Raw genomic sequence first — 18,129 nt, forward strand, 5'->3', positions numbered from 1 at the left:
GACTGTTGCATCAAGGCCCCTGTGGGGGTTTCTATAGTAGGGAAGATTAACAGTAATACCTTTTCTCCTGGGATGAATCTTGAGAGAAACGATTTTTGTAATCTGCTCAAGAAGATGTCCAATTCATTTTTGGCAGCTGTTGTTAAATTTCTCTGGCTATCTAAAGCAGGATCACCCTCCAACGTTTTAAACAGATTAGATAACTCTGCATTTGGGATTCCTAGTGCAGGGCGGAGCCAATTTACGTCACCTAAAAGTCTCTGAAAATCATTAAGCGTTCTGAGGTTTTCTTTTTTGATAGAAAATTTTTGTGGACGTATAGACGTCCCGTCCAAAATAAAACCCAAATATTGATACGGTGGCATTATCTGTATTTTTTCTAAAGCTATTTTCAGTCCTGATGTTTGTAAACAGTCAGTAACATAAGAGTATAATTCCTGTAAATCTGTTTCGTTGTTCATTGTGAGCAAGATATCATATGTATAATGAAATATCATGGCTTGAGGAAATTTTTCACGAGCAGGGCTCAAAACCTTATCTACAAAAAACTGACACATGGTTGGGGAATTCAGCATGCCTTGGGGGGAGAACAGTCCATTGGAAACGTCTGCAGGGATGGGTATTATTGAGAGAAGGAACTGAGAATGCAAAACGTTTTTTATCATCTGGGTGGATAGGAATATGGTAGAAGCAGTCTTTCAGATCAATTATAATTAGTGGCCATTCCTTGGAATAACTACAGGTGATGGTAAACCAGTCTGCAATTTGCCCATAGGTATCATGGATAAATTTATAGCTCTAAGATCCATCAAAAAGTCTCCATTTACCGGATTTCTTTTTTATAGTGAATATAGGTGAATTCCATTGAGAAAAAGATGGTTCAATATGTCCTAAACTTAGCTGTTCCTCCACTAATTCTGTCAGCACCTTTAATTTATCAGTTTTAAGGGGCCACTGACCTGTCCAAATTGGTTCATCAGATTTCCATTTTATTTTTATTGGTGCTGGTGTTTTTACGGCAGTGGCCCCCCACTAAAAATTTTTGGTTTTTAAATCAAAAGAAGGTTCGGGCTCTTCTGGAGCTAATGGGATGTGGAATTCTGCTTTCCACTGTTTGTGTAGGTCACGGCCCCACAGGGATGGTGAAAATGGGCCCACGTGAGGTCTGATTATTGCTTTTTTGATTTTCTGGGCCGTAAAATAGTATAGTCCTCGTACTCAACAGACAGGAACTCAGGCCTCCTATTCCTTCTAGGGAATACGGGAATTCCTGAAGAGGCCAATTTTCTGGCCATTCTTTATCAGAAATTATGGTAACCTGAGCACCCGTATCTATCATTCCATCAAAGGGTTTGCCTTCCAAGTGAAGTTTGATCATTGGGTGTTCATCTTTACATTTAGTAACCAGAGCCACGATTGGGTTTTGAGCAGCACCCGGATCTGTGCTTCCAAAACCTCCAATTCTAGTCTTATCTGAAGTCCCAAATTTGACATAAGGCACTATTACTATCTGGGCAATCGCTTCTCCTTTTTTAAAGGTCCACGTAACTGGTACAGTAATAACTACAATGATTTCTCCCATGGAATCTGAGTCAATGACACCAGTGATTACTGATATACCCTTTATGTTGAGGGAACTTCTGCCAAGAATCAAACCCATGGTATCTGGGGGTGGCGAGCCTACAATGCCAGTTTCTAACATGTAAGGGCATGCTCCTGGGTAAATTGTAATGTCCTCTTGGCATAATATGTCTAATCCGGCACTCCCTGAAGTAGAGTGGATTAATTCCCTTATCGTGATGAATTTTCTTGGGCTGGGCTTGGAAGGATTATTGTCTGTGAACTTTGCCCCTGATTTGGAAGGGCCTGGGGGGAGGCCCTGTGGGCGTTTCCCTGCATCTTGTATGTGTGTTCTTGGGGAGCTGAATTTATAAGGAGACGACAATTTCTTTTGATATGTCCCTGTTTTCCACAATGGTAGCAGGCGATTTGCCTCCTGGGGACTGTGTTGAAACCTCTACTTAGGTTATTATTAATGAGGTTTCTGGATCTGCAATCTTTCGCCCAGTGGCGACCCCTTTTGCATTTTGGGCAAAGACCTGGTTTCCGGAAAGTGTTCTGTCCCCGAAGGGAGTAAGGCATTGTTCCCTTGGTAACTGGGAAGGTTTGTACTGAGTCTGAGTGGGGTGGGGGTTGGGGTTCCACATAGACATTCCGGCAGGCATAAAGGTAATCATTCAGATCTGACTTTTCATTTAATGTATTCAATACTAATCTACAGGCTGAATTTGCATTATGATAGGCCAAAGATTTTACTAGGAAGTTTCTAATCTCCTCATCTTCCACCTGTAACTTCAGAACATCTTTAATCTTACCTACAAACTCTGCAAATGACTCATAAGGCCCTTGGGTAATTTTTAAAAAGTTTCCTCTACCAATGCTGTTAGAATCAATTTTTTCCCATGCTGACAATGCAATCTCCCTGATTAAATTTAAGATTTCCTTAGGTAAAGCTGCTTGTGTCTGAATATTTGCAAATTGATTTTCTGCCATCAATAATTCATACGATAGAGTAACACCTGCCACTTGCTTTTTCATACCATCCGGACTATATAATTTAGCTTTTACGCCTTCTGAATAGTACATTTCCCATTCAGTTCGCTGTTTAGACGACAGGCATATTTCAGCGATTCTTTTAAAATCATACAAAGTCCAAGATGAGTTATGACTCCAAAGTCTTAATAACTCCACACTGTATGGCGATTTTGGCCCATTTTCTTTACATGATCTTTTAAACCGATCTAATTCTTCCATCTGATAGGGTACATAGTTAGAAACATTTACCCCGTCTATAGGGGATAAGGCCTGATTAGCAAAATTACTCTGAATAGAGCTCTGAGACCGAGCATGTGGTTCATCGTTTGAATCTGCTCTGCTCTGCGATTCAATTTTGTGACTAGAAGGAGGCATACTTCGTGGAGTTAGCACTGGAGGTAGATCATTATCTGAGTCACTACTGTCAAGCAATTCACTAGAATCAGGCTTAACATTCTGAGTTGTTTTTCTTCCAGCAAAAATTTCTATATTGTTGATGGTGGGGCTGGATTCGTCAGCCTGCACCTTGGTCTGAGTTTTCGTCAGATAAATTTCCTTATTATCTATACTGGTTTTAGCCTCACCATTTCTACACTTTCTATTTCCTAAATAGAAATAACAGCAAAAAACTATGCTCATAATAATAACGTTAGTCAACACAGAAATTCCACAAACTATGATGGCTAGAGACACTACACTTTTCATTTGAAATATAGACCACAACCATCCAACTGCAGTGATTGTCCTTAGATCAAAACCAATTAGTTTTAAACAAAATGGAATGATCCACTTGTATACTAGAGCACCAATGCGTAAGACTAAGGGTGGTAAAATCCACATGACTAACCACAGAAACCATTTGATGGTCAGCATAGGAAATTTCCAATGAAATATTTCACTTACAGTTCTGAGGGTCCAGGGTTCAGGTCCCTGTCCGGGCGTCATTATGTAGCAGGTCAGCCCCTGAAGAGGTTGACTGATGGAGGGATGGAGAATGAGGCCCTTTTCTTCCAGCTCGGAGCACGCGTCTGCCACCCTGTCTAGCCCACGGTTCTGAGGTGAAACGGCGGGTAAACAGCTCGCAGACAATCAGGCTCGTGGAAATATTTGCTTTATTCGGATGGACAAAACTGAAGTCCAAAGACTCAGATTCAGTTCCAGCCAGCAAAAAGCTCTCGCCTTCCACAGACCCTTGCTCTTATAGTCCAGAGTCAGGTCCCCCCCAATGGTGGGATCAGATACCAACCAATGGTGGAAGCAGAATCAGGTCCTACCCTAGGGTGGGGGCAGAATGCCAGGTCACACCCTAGGGTAGGGCACAATCACCTAATCAGATTAGGGTGAGCAACATAGTAATCCCCCCAAATATTTACATACACAACAATAGTGGTAATCGCCATTGTTTGCATAGGTCCAGAAAAATGGGAAAATGGAAAAAAAAATCCTTGACCTGATTACAAAAAGGCCTCACCACAGAAGTTTATTGGCATAAGACCGACTCTGGGTTCCAGGCATACCAGTCCGTCCAACTCGAGTCATTCTCAAGGTCCCGGTGAAATTTTTTCACACTTTAGCTATTGTTGGTATTAGATTCTTATATTTAAAGACTCTGGATTCTGTGCATTTCTTTCATCGATGTCATGCTGATGTGGAGCATCCTCTAGTTTCAGCATATGACTAAATGTGGCGAGATCTGCCCTGCGTGCAGACTGTTGCTGAGTCGTCTGGGTGTTGGGAGCACTCTTTGGAGTAAGTCAATGCCAAAGCAGTGGTAGATCTTCCCTGGTAGAGGCTTGGATCCTGGTACTGTTATAGACAATTGTGGTTGTTTCCATAGGTGGTATCCATTGTTCAGGTGTGTGTGGGCGATGCCCATTCTTCTGAGGCTTGAGCCAAATCATTATGCCAATGTTCAGGGTAAAAGGCCTAATTACATTACCAAATTTGTGTTCCCATCTCTATTAGATAAGAACTTATTTGCGTATGTATTATTTTCCCATTTTAATGTGCCTATGCAAAAGAGAAGCAATGCCACAAGATATTGTTGGTGCATCTGGGGGCACACGAATAAAGTCCAACATTCCCCGTAACTTGGTACATACATGAAATCTATACAGAGATACTCTTCTGCCAGTATTGCTTATAAAACAGATCTCAAAGGGGAAAATCAAACAATCAAAATAACAAATCCAGTAGGTAAAACTGTCACTATATGAGTATATTAGAAAAGAGTTATAGATGTTAAGGGAATACATCTGAGATATACAAAGGAGATACATGTGACCCTTTTATGTTTTAAAAATAGTCAAGAGGGAGGGGGGTGTTTCCGAGACACCACTTCGGTCTGTGATTTGGATAAGCGAAGAGAGCATGGAGCCATGTCCTCCCCTTGTTGCCTGCTGAAGCTTCTGACTCTCCGAGAGGCATTTGCTTCCTAATTGCTGGAAGTTGAAAGTTCAGCAGTCCCTTCTCAGCCCCTTGCAGGAACAAGGAAGCCTGGGGTCTCTTTTAAATTGCACCTCACCAGAACCCACTTGCTGGGACCCTGAGCAGTTGTCCAGGAATAACCCTGGGGACGGGGAGGAAGGAGAGAGAAGGCTGTGGGGGTCAGCCGAGGCTGCATCTTCACCTTATCTTGGCCAAAAAGCCTAAAGCATGAAACCTTGCCATGACGTGTTGCCTGCTGAAGCTTCAGACTCCACCAAAAAAATGACTGTGAAAGATATGTAATTCACCTTGGCCAAAACAAAAATCATTAGTGTTGTGTATGTAAATATTTTAGGGGATTATTATGTTACTGACCCTACCCTGATCAGTGATTGTGCCCTACCCTAGGGTGTGACCTGGCATTCTGCCCCCACCCTAGGGTGGTACCTGATTCTGCTTCCACCATTGGGTGGTATCTGATCCCACCACTGGGTGGTACCTGATTCTGGGGGATAAAAACAAAGATCTGTGGAAGGCGATGGGCTTTTGGCAGGAACTGATGCTGAGGCTTTGGACTTCAGTCTTATCCACTGAATAAAGCTAATATTTCCACAAGCCTGACTGTCTGCAAGCTGTTTACCCACCGTTTCACCTCAGAATCGTTGGCTAGACAGGGTGGCAGACGTGTGCTCCGAGCTAAAGGAGAAAGACCTTATCCTCCATCCCTCCATCAGTCAACCTCTTCAGGGGCTGACTTGCAACACATTAGTACAGAAAAATGGTTAAATGTGGGGTAACAAGAGATGGGAGCGAGGGAGTAAAGGAATAAAACGAGCGCCTGGACTGCGTTCAGATAATGACAAGCAGATGAAAAACAATGATATCCATATATTTCTCCCGCGCGGTTTCACAATGGACAGGTTTAATAAGAAAAATACCCTGGTAAGTCCTAATGCCAGAACCTATTGTGCTGCTATTCCCACCTCGCTGGCTTGCTCAGCCATGTGGCCAGGCAAAGCCCTGGAGTACCAGAGGAAGGAGGTAGAGGGGTGCTGGGGTGACCCATGTCCCGCACCCCTTCCTAGGCCTGGTTACAGAGGCCTCTGGCATGGAGGAGGGCTGCCAAACGCCATGCTGGCAGGACCTCCCGGCTCGGCTCCCAGGAAGGAAAGAGATCCTTCTGGAGCCAGAAGGCCAGAAGGTCAGAGCCCCCATCCCAGATCCTTCCTTTGGAGCCGGGAGGGAAATGGGGAAAGCCTAGGAAAACCAATAAACTCCTCCAAGGGACCCATCTCGCTGGCTTGCCTCCTTCTTTTTCTTTCTTTTCTTTTCTTTTTTTTTTTTTTTAAGATTAACAGTATATTTTTAATAAAGCTAGACTTTGGAGTGCAAACAATCATTTTACATTTGTCATTTGTAGTGAGTGACTTCTTTTATATATATGTATATATAAATCTTTATTTAGACACCATGATTACAAGCATGTCTGTAGTTGGTTTCAGCCATAAACAGAACACACACACACACACACACACACACACACACACTCACACACACACACACACCCATCACCAGTGCAACATTCCCACCACCAATGCCACCCTCCTCCCCTGCCCCTGCTTGTATTCACGACAGGCATTCTACTTCTCCCATTCTTTAACATTGTCATAGTTGTTTTTAGTACCATTGTTTCCCTAATAGCGTTCATCACTCTGTGGTGAGCTTCGAATTGTGAGCCAGTCTTTCCGGCCCTTCCAGCCCTTACCTTTATTGTCTCTGGGCCTTATTACAGTAATGTCTTTAATTTTTCTTAAAACCCATAGATGAGTGAAACTATTTTGTGTCTATCTCTCTCACTCTGAATTATTTCACTCAGCATAATAGATTCCATGTATATCCATATATAGAAAAATTTCATGACTTCATCTCTCCTGATGGCTGCATAATATTCCATAATGTATATGTACCACAGTTTCGCCATTCATCTGTTGAAGGGCATCTGGTTATTTCCAGAGTCTGGCTATTGTAAATAGCACTGCAATGAATATAGTTGTGAGGACTTTAATCCTTCTTAATCATCTCTGCATTATAAGCACTGCTGTCTTCCTACCTCCACACTGGGGATGGTTTGTTTCTTCCCTCTAGGAGCTTCAAAGAATAATTGTTCTTTAGCACCAGTATTGACTTGTAGAAGCTTTCCTAAAAACATACACATATAAAATATAAATTACATACAGTATATTTAACATGAGAAAAGTTAAGCCTAAGCATAAAAGCAGTTTCTTCCATAGTCAACACAGTAAAAGCCTTTAATTTTAATGATATAATTAATAATTGATTTTATATCTTTAAGCATGAAAGCAATTTCTATTGTGCATAAAAAAAGACCTTAATAAAATTTTTTGGAATTTTAAAAAGAACCTGGGGTTCTATAACATTAACTAATAACTCTAGTAAATCATACATTTTTACCTTTATTTATTTGGAGAATGGGGGGTATAACTGACAGTACAACTCCTGTTGTACTGTTGGTGCTTTGGGATCTATATACAGATACAGGGATCCTGACAGGGTTAGTTGTGTACAAGGCAAGAGCCTTAATCCACATACTCTCTCTCTCTCTCTCTCTCTCTCTCTCTCTCTCTCTCTCTCTCTCTCTCTGGCCCTGTGTCTTTGAGGGGGAGGGGGTTGGATCATAGCCAGTTGAATTCAGGAGTCACTTCTGACTCTTAGGGGCTTAGGGGGCCATACAGGATGCCAGGTATCAAACCCAGGTCAGCCACATGCAAGGCCTTTGTGCTATAGCCCTGGCCCAGTGTCTATGACATTTTAAAAGCAATCAAAACAATGTTTAAAAGGTTATAGCTTTTGGGGACAGAGCCATAGCACATGGGGAGATGGTTGCCTTGCACAGGTTGATCTTTGTTCAATCCCGACATCCCTTATGGGTCCCATGACCATGCCAGCAGTGATTCCTGAGTACAGAACCAGGAGTAATCCCTGAGCACTGCTGAATGTGGCCCCCAAACTCAAATCAAAACAAAATATTGTATCTTTGTTCCCTTGGCTCTTGGACTCAGAGATTACTCCTGGCATAGTACTCAGGAGACAGAGCTCAGAAGTCACTCCAGGAAAGGGAACCATGCACTGCTAGGGATCAAATTCAGGCCTCCTGAAACAAAGCATGTACTCCAGCCCTTTGAATTATTTACTCCACCTCAAGTGTTTTCTTTGCTTTTTGTTTTATTTTGGGGTAACACTCAGAGGCGATCATTTTTGGTTTGTTTAGGAGTGATCCTGGAAATGCTTAGGAGGGGCCATATGTGGTGTAGGAATAGAACTAGCATCAGTTACATGCAAGGCAAGTACTTTACATCCTGTGCAATCTTTCTCCATTTTAAAATAATGCTACATATCCAGGTCAATCACCACTCAGAACAAAAGCTTCTTGACAAAGACTGCTAACCATATTTCCCTCCTGTTATGCTTTCCCCTCAAACCAAAAGGAACCAACTTTTTTTTTTTTTTTTTTTTTTTTTGGTTTTTGGGTCACACCCAGCAGTGCTCAGGCGTTATTCCTGGCTCCAGGCTCAGAAATTGCTCCTGGCAGGCACAGGGGACAATATGGGCACCGGGATTCAAACCGATGACCTCCTGCATGAAAGGCAAATGCCTTACCTCCATGCTATCTCTCCGGCCCCAGGAACTAACTTTTCAACTTTTTCTTTTCTATCAATTTAACCTGTTAATTTTTTTCTTTTTGGTATTGGGGCCACAACAGGTAATGCTCTGTACTTAATTATTATAAAGGATGCCAGGGATTTAATCTGGGTTGGCCATGTACAAGGCAAGTGCCCTACTTGCTGTACTACCTGTCCAGCCCCCAATCTCTTAAATTTAAATTTTTATTATCTATTTATTTAGATTAACACCAGTTAAGCTCAGGGGTTACTCCTGGCTTTCACTCAAGAATTACATCTGGCAGTGCTAAGAGGCAACCATATAAGATGCTGAAAATTAAAACCAGTTCAACCACATTTAAAGCAAACACTCAACCACTCTGGCCCACAATTTGTTAAATTTTAAAACACTCAATCTAAAATGAGTATTTAACTATCTTTGGAAAAACTTTTATTTACAATATTAAATTTATATATATTATAAAAGACAAAAGACCCTTCAAAACTTAGCACTTAAAAGGTTGGAGAGAAAGGACATGAGTTAAGGTACTTGCCTTACATGTAGTCAACCCCAGGATACACATATGGTTTTCTGAACAAGGAGCAAAAAGTGACCTCTGAGAACTGCCAGGCATGGCCCAGAACCATTTCTCACAACAAACTCCCAAAACTTAGAATTTACTTTTTCTTTTTTGGGGGGAGAGGGTGTCAATACCCTGCTTAGGGATCATTTCAGGTAATTCTCAGGGGACCTTATACAGTGCTGGGACTGAGCCCAAGTCATGATGTGAAAGAAGTATCCACTACTGTCTATCTTACTCCCAAAACTTAGTGTTTAAAATACTTGGTACAATATTTGGTGCTGGGAGATTGACAGTGTGCACCATGTAAGGCTAAAACCACAATTTTTCTTTCCAGCCCTGAACTACTGTTTTGTTTCTGTAAAATAGGCATACTATATAAATAAAAACTATATATATATAACTATATATAAATAAAACTTTCAGAAATGGCAAATTATTCAGATTCTTACCTTTAAGATCCCAGTCAATATGGGTGATGTAACTGGTAGCACCTTTGCATATTCCTACTCGTTTACTATTCATTACATTGTATATATCTATAAAACTGTCATGGGATGCTACAGCAAGGTATTTTCCAGAACCTACAATAAACACATATTTTTCTTGACATTCCCTGTAAGGAGATAATTCCCAGAACCCAGAACCTATATACACGTTGCTTGACATTTTCTACCTTTAGAAACATTATTATTATTACTATTATTTTGCAGGGCAGGAATGAAACCCAGATTCTCAAAAGTGCAAGCTTCTGAGCTACATCTCCTTCCATCCACTGACCTAAAATATTTTAGTTAGATTTGCTAATGTGCATTTAAACACTAAATGACTGAGAATGTATCTGCCTTAATTTTAGTTCTCTTATATTAAAGTAGGTCTTTCCATATATAATGATAGAAATAGCTGAAGCAAAATCACTGTGACCTAAAAGCATTAAGAATAATAAGGGGCCCGGAGAGATAGCACAGCGGCGTTTGCCTTGCAAGCAGCGGATCCAGGACCAAAGGTGGTTGGTTTGAATCCCGGTGTCCCATATGGTCCCCCGTGCCTGCCAGGAGCTATTTCTGAGTAGACAGCCAGGAGTCACCCCTCAGCACTGCTGGGTGTGGCCCAAAAACCAAAAACCAAAAAAATATAATAATAATAATAATAATAATAATAATAATAATAATAATAATAATAATAATAAGGAAGAGAGGATGACCCTGGTAGGGCCACCTATGAAGTGTGCAAGCTCATCCGCTCTGTGATGGGCATCTGGGAGGAGTCAGACCACAACTTCCATCTTGCACTATACTTTCCTGGTCCAATTTCAGATTTCATGGTTTCCTAGGTGTCTATCTCCTCAAAATAGCAAGGATAATAGGAGAAATTCACCCTTCATTCTGATTCAAACCAAGTTGCTAGGTGGAAGAAATTAGTTGAAGAATTTATAAAACATTTGACTTTTGAGCAAAAAATAAAGACATGCATAGTATTCCATAATGTCCTTTTTTCTGTGTCTGTCTGATTATCCATAAAATAGCAATGATGTTGTAACTCCACGAGGTAAAGTGGAAAAGAAAGATGATTTTAAATGGAAGAAATATTTTTGGAAGGTAAAAAAATTGATCTTTGTTGTAGACACACTGAACTGGTCTGAAGAAAGTGAAGATGAAAATAAACAACAGCCCTTGAGCGGAAAAGAGTCTCGGATTCAGGTGGACAAGAAACAATTAGAAGAACAAGATAAAAAGAGAAAAACAGGGTCTTGGTTCAGCTGGAAAGTAAGTGAGTCAGATGGCCGAAGAAGCTAGCTGGAGCAGCATGTAGCCCATCAGTACTGGGCAACTAAGTCCTTGAAATAACCTCATACCTTACATTTGCTCTCCAAGTCAGCTGCTGTCTGGAACCAACACATGTACCTGCTGTATGTTGTAGGTACTTGACCTACTGTATGTTCCAGTAAGAGAGAATTGTGGTTCCTAATTTGGGTTAATGGTGAAACACTATTATTACTTTCAGGGGTAAAAATCATTTATATTTCAGTTGATAGATGGAAAGTCAGCATGAAAAACAGGATAATAGTAACCCATTTGACACATAGCTGCTGTGATCAGTCATGGGGCAGATAGCTGCATATGTATAGATGTTGATTTGTCTCCAAGAATTCCCTGATGAAGTCATGGGGCATAACTTTGAGAAAATATTACCTGGAAATGATCCCATTCCTAAATTGACTTAAGCCCCTTTAGAATATATAGCACATTCAAACAGGCCTTTTAAATACATCTTTAGATTCAAAGAACTGACAGAAATTGAGAAATGAGTCATAAATAATGTGATATAAATGTCCTTTCCCTGTTTACTTAAAAAAATAAGGGCAAAAAAAATACAAAAGGGACCAGAGAGATGGCTCAATGGACCAAGTGTATACTTTGCATGCAGGAGGCTGAGTTCATATCCCAGTTTCCCAGGAGCACTTCTGGGGGTGGCCTAGAAATGATAGAATAGTGAACACAATCCAATCTCTTTTATGTTATAAATGAGGAAACTGAACCTCAGAGAATTAACTTTGGGCTTTACACAAAAATCATAATTGGCACTGAGCTAATTATTTTGACTCCAATTCAAAACTACAGGGCTTTTACTTCTTACTAAACAGACTTTCCCAGTAGGAAAAGTACAATTTTAAGATAAACGGTTAATAAAAACGTATACATATTTACTCACTTCCAGGCCCAAGTATAAATACAATTTCAATGAAATCTTACCTGGTGAGAATCGAATATCTGAAATAATATCTTTTCTGTGGTGAAATGACACAAGATCCTCTAGAGTATCTGCATTTGCTATTAAGAAACTTCCATCATTAAGACCTACAGCTAAAGCTTTTCCATCAGGAGAAAAACAGCAACATCTCCCACCTAAGAGACAAAAAGCATATATCAGGCTATTTTTTTGGGGGGGGAGGGTCACACGCGGCAGCGCTCAGGGGTTACTCCTGGCTCAATGCTCAGATTGCCCCTGGCAGGCACAGGGGAACATATGGGATGCCGGGATTTGAACTACCGTCCTTCTGCATGATGGTCCTTCTGCATGATAGGCAAACGCCTTTACCTCCATGCTATCTCTCTGGCCCCATATCAGCCTATTTTATTTATTTATTTATTTATTTATTTATTTATTTATTTATTTATTTATTTATTTATTGGAGGGGCCACACCCGGCGTTGCTCAGGGGTTACTCCTGGCTGTCTGCTCAGAAATAGCTCCTGGCAGGCACGGGGGACCATATGGGACACCGGGATTCGAACCAACCACCTTTGGTCTTGGATCAGCTGCTTGCAAGGCAAACGCCGCTGTGCTATCTCTCTGGGCCCAGCCTATTTTTTTTTTTTTTTTTTTGGGTTTTTTGGGCCACACCCGGCGGTGCTCAGGGCTTACTCCTGGCTGTCTGCTCAGAAATAGCTCCTGGCAGGAACCGGGGACCATATGGGACACCGGGATTCGAACCAACCATCTTTGGTCCTGGATCGGCTGCTTGCAAGGCAAACACCGCTGTGTTATCTCTCCGGGCCCGGCCCAGCCTATTTTATTTTTTAAAATACATGCTTAAATAACCTTTCATTTCAGGGGCCAGAGCGATAATACAGAAGATAGGGTCTCTCCCTTGCATGTGGCTAATCCAGGTTTGATGTCTGGCACCCCAGATGGTCCCCCAAGCCTGCCAGAGTGAACCCTCAGAACAGAGATCTGAGAAAACCTTGAGTACAGCCAACTATGGTCCCAAACAAACAAACAACACAAACCAAACAAATACCAAAGAGGGGTCAGAGAGATAGCACAGTAGTAAGGCATTTGCTTTGTGTGCGGCTGACCCAGGACATACCCTGTTTGATTCCTGGCATCCTCTATGGTCCCTCAAGTTTGCCAGGAGCAATTTCTGAGTGCAGAGCTAGGAGTAACCCCTGAGGGTTGCCAGATGTGGCCCAAAAACCAATTAATTAATAAATATATAAATAAGTAGTAATTATTTTCTGCTAGGAAAAAATGAATGTGTTTCAAAATTGCTCATGAAGAAATGATGTCAATATAATTAACTTTTGTTTTGTTTTTGGGTCACACCCAGTGGCACTCAAGGGTTACTCCTGGCTCTGTGCTCAGAAATTGCCTGGCAGGCTTGGGGAACCATATGGGATGCCAGGAATCAAACCAGGCTCGTCTTGTATTGGCTGCATGCAAGTAAATGCTCTTCCACTGTGCTATCACTCCAGCCCCAATATAATTACTTTAAAAATAAAAACTGGGGCTGGAGAGATAGCATGAAGGTAAGGTGTTTTGCCTTGCATGCAGAAGGATGGTGGTTCAAATCCTGACATCCCATATGATCCCCCGAGCCTGCCAGGAGCGATTTCTGAGTGTAGAGCCAGGAGTAACCCCTGAGCACTGCTGGGTGTGACCCAAAAATGAAAGAACAAAAACAAAAAATAAAAATAAAAATTAATGCTGCACTGGGAGACACAGAATATGAATTAACCCTGAGCACAAGGGATGCATGTGGTGGGTATATTGAAAAATTCTAAGGATTTTAGTATCTTGCACAAAATTTGATGAAGGAGGGGAGGAAGAGTGAGGCTGATGTTATAGTATGAACACTTTCAAAATGAACTGAGAATAAGCCAAGGAGCAATGAGTAAGCACATTGCTACCACAGAAATACATAATATATGGGGCCGGAGCAATAACACAGCAGGTAGAATGTATGTCTTGCACGGGGTCCCTTGACTGACTTGTCTGACTCAGGCCCCTTGAACCTGCCAGGAGTGATTTCTAAGTGGAGAGCCAGGAGTAAAGACAATGCTGCCGGGTCTGGCCCAAAGGAAAAAAAATAAAAAATAAAAATTAAATACATACTAGTTAACTATTGAGATTTAACAGTTAAGAGGAGCTTATGAGAAATTATGATGTTATGAGAAATGGGAAGATTTACATATATTTGGAAGACAGATTTGCTGATACTTTGACCAATTTGCAGTAGAGTCAAGACTATATCATTTTTCAAACTGGGAATGCCATTTACAAATAAATATCAGAAAATCTAGTGGTGGTACAAATGTTTTATATCATTAAATAAGAAAGGGGCCGGGCGGTGGCGCTGGAGGTAAGGTGCCTGTCTTGCCTGCGCTAGCCTAGGACGGACCGCGGTTCGATCCCCCGGCGTCCCATATGGTCCCCCAAGAAGCCAGGAGCAACTTCTGAGTGCATAGCCAGGAGTAACCCCTGAGCGTCACAGGGTATGGCCCAAAAACCAAAAAAAAAAGAAAGTCTATGAGAAATTCAAGTGAAGATAAGCAAGAGCTTCTCTGGAGTCTAAGTACTAGAGGTAGTAGCAAAAGATAGTAGTTATAAATATGAGACTGGTGAAGAGTTTCTTAACTTCTAGCTGTTAGGAAAATAACTACACTAAACAATTAGCATGACAATGTTAAAGAATGAGAGAAGTAGAATGCCTGTCTTGAATACAGGCAGGGGAGGTGGAGGGATGCATTGGTGGTGAAAATGCTGTACTGGTGAAGGGGAGTATTCTGTTTATGACTGAAACAACTACAATCATGCTTGTAATCATGGCTTAAATAAAGATTTTATATATTAAAACAAAACAAAACAAAACTTCTAGCCTCTCATCTCCAAACCCACCCTTTTTCCTACTCAATGATACTGGAATAAGGACCTATAGATTAATGTTTCACAAAGTGGTTTATCTACTCCTCCCCTCTATTGGGAGGCCATGGCAGGGGGCTTTCTGTTTATTTGCTGAAAACAGGCAGATACCCAGTGGGTGCTGTGTTATTTGAAAATGAACTGGTAGGATAACAACTGGTTGGGAACTTCTGCTATAGACACTTTCTTTTCAATTCTGACCTCTAGAGGGTGCTGAGAAGCCTTTGCAAGGACAAAGCAGAACTTGTGCTGGGGCCAGTGGATCAAAAAGAAGGAAATAAGTCCCTATTTTAGGATTTAATTTAACCAACCTCCTTCCAGTCCACTCAGATACTATAAGTCTTATGCAAAGCAGAAATGGTTTGAACTTCCAGATTTTCATAATGACAGGGAAGGAAAGAAATGGGAAGGGAGAAGCATGAAGAGAACGGATAGGTGATAACCAGGGTAGGGAACAGGGGACTGAGGCATATGGTGTAGAGGTTAAGTACAGGTATAGGTTATAGATCTCAAACACAGAGCCAACAGCATGAGACCCAAAGTATAATAACCAAACTTAAAAAAATGTGACTGTTCTGGAGCTGGAGTAATAGCAGAGTGATTGCAGCTGACTCGGGGGAGATCCTGACACCCTAAAGAGTCCTTTGCATCCTACCAGAAGTATTCCCTGACCACAGAGCCAGGAGTTAGCACTGAATACTGCTGGGTGGCCCACAAAACAAACAAAGACAACAACAAAAACAACAACAAAAAACTGTGTCTATCTAGGAGGCAGGCTGGGAAGTGAGAGGAAACTTAGGGATATTGGAAGAGGGAAGGGCACATTGGTGGTGCTGGAACACTATGCCTGAATAATGGTGCCTTATTAAAAGAATAATTTAATTTTTTTAATTTTAAAAAAGAGAGGAAAGTGGGGATAAAGCAGGGATTTAGGTGCTTATTTGCTACGAGGGTTTCTTAGATCAACTTCTGGAAAGTTTCCTTCCCAATAGCAGGCTGTGTGTCTCTATGCTACTCACACACTCCCCAGAGAAATCTGCAGTCAACCTGGAGGAGGAACACGGTTCATGTCTAAATGGGCTTTACCTTTACATGCATGAGCCAGCAGCAGGTGAAAGTACTGGAAGTTAAGCTGCAATACCCTTTTTCACAGGCAGGCAGGCCATTTTTGCAAACGCACTGCAGTTTGGGACAGTGGTCTAAGTCCTGCTCTAAAATTCATTCCTTTTCCACTACTCACAGTTGACTGGTAGCTGCTTTTTGCAGTTGCTATTTGTACACCCTCCTAAGAATTCCCTTTTGCTCTTTTTGGTAACTAATCTTTTATGAAAAAATTTTTGGTTTGGGGGATACATAGACAGTATTTGGGACTTACGCATGGCTCTGTGCTGAGAATCACTTTTGGTGGTGCTTGGGATGCTGGGGATCAAATCTGAGCCAGACTTCTGCAAAGCAAATGCCCTATCTTCCATATTATCACTTTAGCACCTCTTTTAATATTTTAACTTTATTATTAATGAATGTTTAATACTGAATTTTCCCTCTTTAAATTGCTTTGAAGCTCTGTCTCTGGGCTGATTAAGAATTGGTACTGAAGTGGTCACATAGATGAGCATTTAGAATATATTAAAGTTTTGTTTTTTTGTTTTTGGTCTCATCTGGCTGTGCTTGAAGCTATTCTGGGCCCAGTGCTCAGGGAATACTGGCAGTACCCAAATAATCATGTGTTGTCAGGGACTAAACCCAGATATTCTGAATGCAATGCATGTGCCGCAGCTCACTTAGATCTCTCCAATCCTAAATTAAAAAAAATTAAAAATTAAATTACCAAAAAAATAAAATATAAAATTTCCCTTTTAGTACTAAAGAGATAATATGGGTATTAAGTCTTATTTAGTATGTAGCTGACCCTAGTTTGATCTCTGCACTGCATGTAGTCCTCTGACAGGGGTCATTCCTGAGCACAGAGCCAGGACTAGTCCCTAAGCACCTCTGGACACTGCCCAAACCAATGTATTTTCCCTTCCCTTTTCTTATCATTATTGTGGTCACTGCTGCAGAGATACAGAGCACTGGGATCGCACCTCTGGCTGCAGAGAGCATAACAGCAGTGTTGGGGCCAGCACTGGAAAGTGTCAGGGATTGAACCTGCTGCCTCACACAAGTATAGCAAATGCTCTACTGCTAAACAACATGCCAGGGATTTTTGAAATTAGTATATGAAGTGCTGAGCCCTTGCCAACAGGAAACAGACTACCAGTCAATGTAAAGTATGATTTTAGTACTAAAGAGATAATATGGGTATTAAGTCTTATTTAGTATGTAGGTAAACATTGATATAATAATCAAACCTATCTTCTGCAGGAGCCAAAGCAATAATGCAGCAGGAACGGTGCTTGCCTTGCATATGGCCAGCCTGGGTTTGATCCTCAGTATCCGGCATGGTCCCCTAAGCCCACCACGAGTAAGTCCTGAACACTGCAAGGTGTGGTCCCCAAACAACAAAATGCATCTATTGGAATTAATGGCACAAAATATCTACATAAGTGAGTTGCTGGGAGCACCCAGAGTGAGAACACACAGAGGTTGCTCTCTAACCATTACAAGAAGATGATAATCAAGAGAGATTCCAGGAAAAAAATCTAAAATCTGTGATACTGCTGAAAATTAGACATGAAATTTATTACTGAGGGTTAGGGAATAGCTCAGGGGCCAGTTTGATCTCAAACTGGGTACTATGTGCCCTGGAGGCCCCTGAGAGCAACTTTGGTGCCCTGGTGACATCGGCATCACTGGGGTGCTGAAGCAGTGCCACACAGGAGGGTCCTAGCATTGACTTATCAAGGCCAGTTGGTCAAATGGCTCCAGGGTCCCTGATCATTGCTGTTAGGTCCCCTAATCCAGCAAAAGAATATTGAAAACAAAATATAATAATTATGTGTGCTAAAATTTAGAATGCCAACTGAATTCACATCCTCAACAAGTTTCCTATGTGAATGTCAGATGATAATTAGGAAGGACAAAAGCTTGGAATAGAACATCTGGCTGAACTCAAAAGAACCAAGGCCCTCAAATGTTTATGTGACTTTGAGTCCTGCAGGCACCAAAGACCATCCACACTCCTGGTGGAAATAAGACTGACCT

General features: G+C 41.4%; 1 protein-coding gene across 1 annotated transcript in view; it reads right to left on the reverse strand.

The window, feature by feature from the left end:
• The window catches only part of EML5 (EMAP like 5), a 219,618-nt gene that overhangs the window by 68,704 nt on the left and 132,785 nt on the right, over positions 1–18,129 (reverse strand). The window contains exons 22-24 of the mRNA XM_049769917.1: positions 12,037–12,189; positions 9,736–9,867; positions 7,133–7,221 (exon numbers count right to left, since the gene is read on the reverse strand). Of these exons, the coding sequence (XP_049625874.1) occupies positions 7,133–7,221; positions 9,736–9,867; positions 12,037–12,189 (374 nt within the window). The remainder of the gene's footprint in view (positions 1–7,132; positions 7,222–9,735; positions 9,868–12,036; positions 12,190–18,129) is intronic.

This window comes from Suncus etruscus, chromosome 3 (genome assembly GCF_024139225.1).
Source record: "Suncus etruscus isolate mSunEtr1 chromosome 3, mSunEtr1.pri.cur, whole genome shotgun sequence".
In the NCBI taxonomy this organism is placed as follows: Eukaryota; Metazoa; Chordata; class Mammalia; order Eulipotyphla; family Soricidae; genus Suncus; species Suncus etruscus.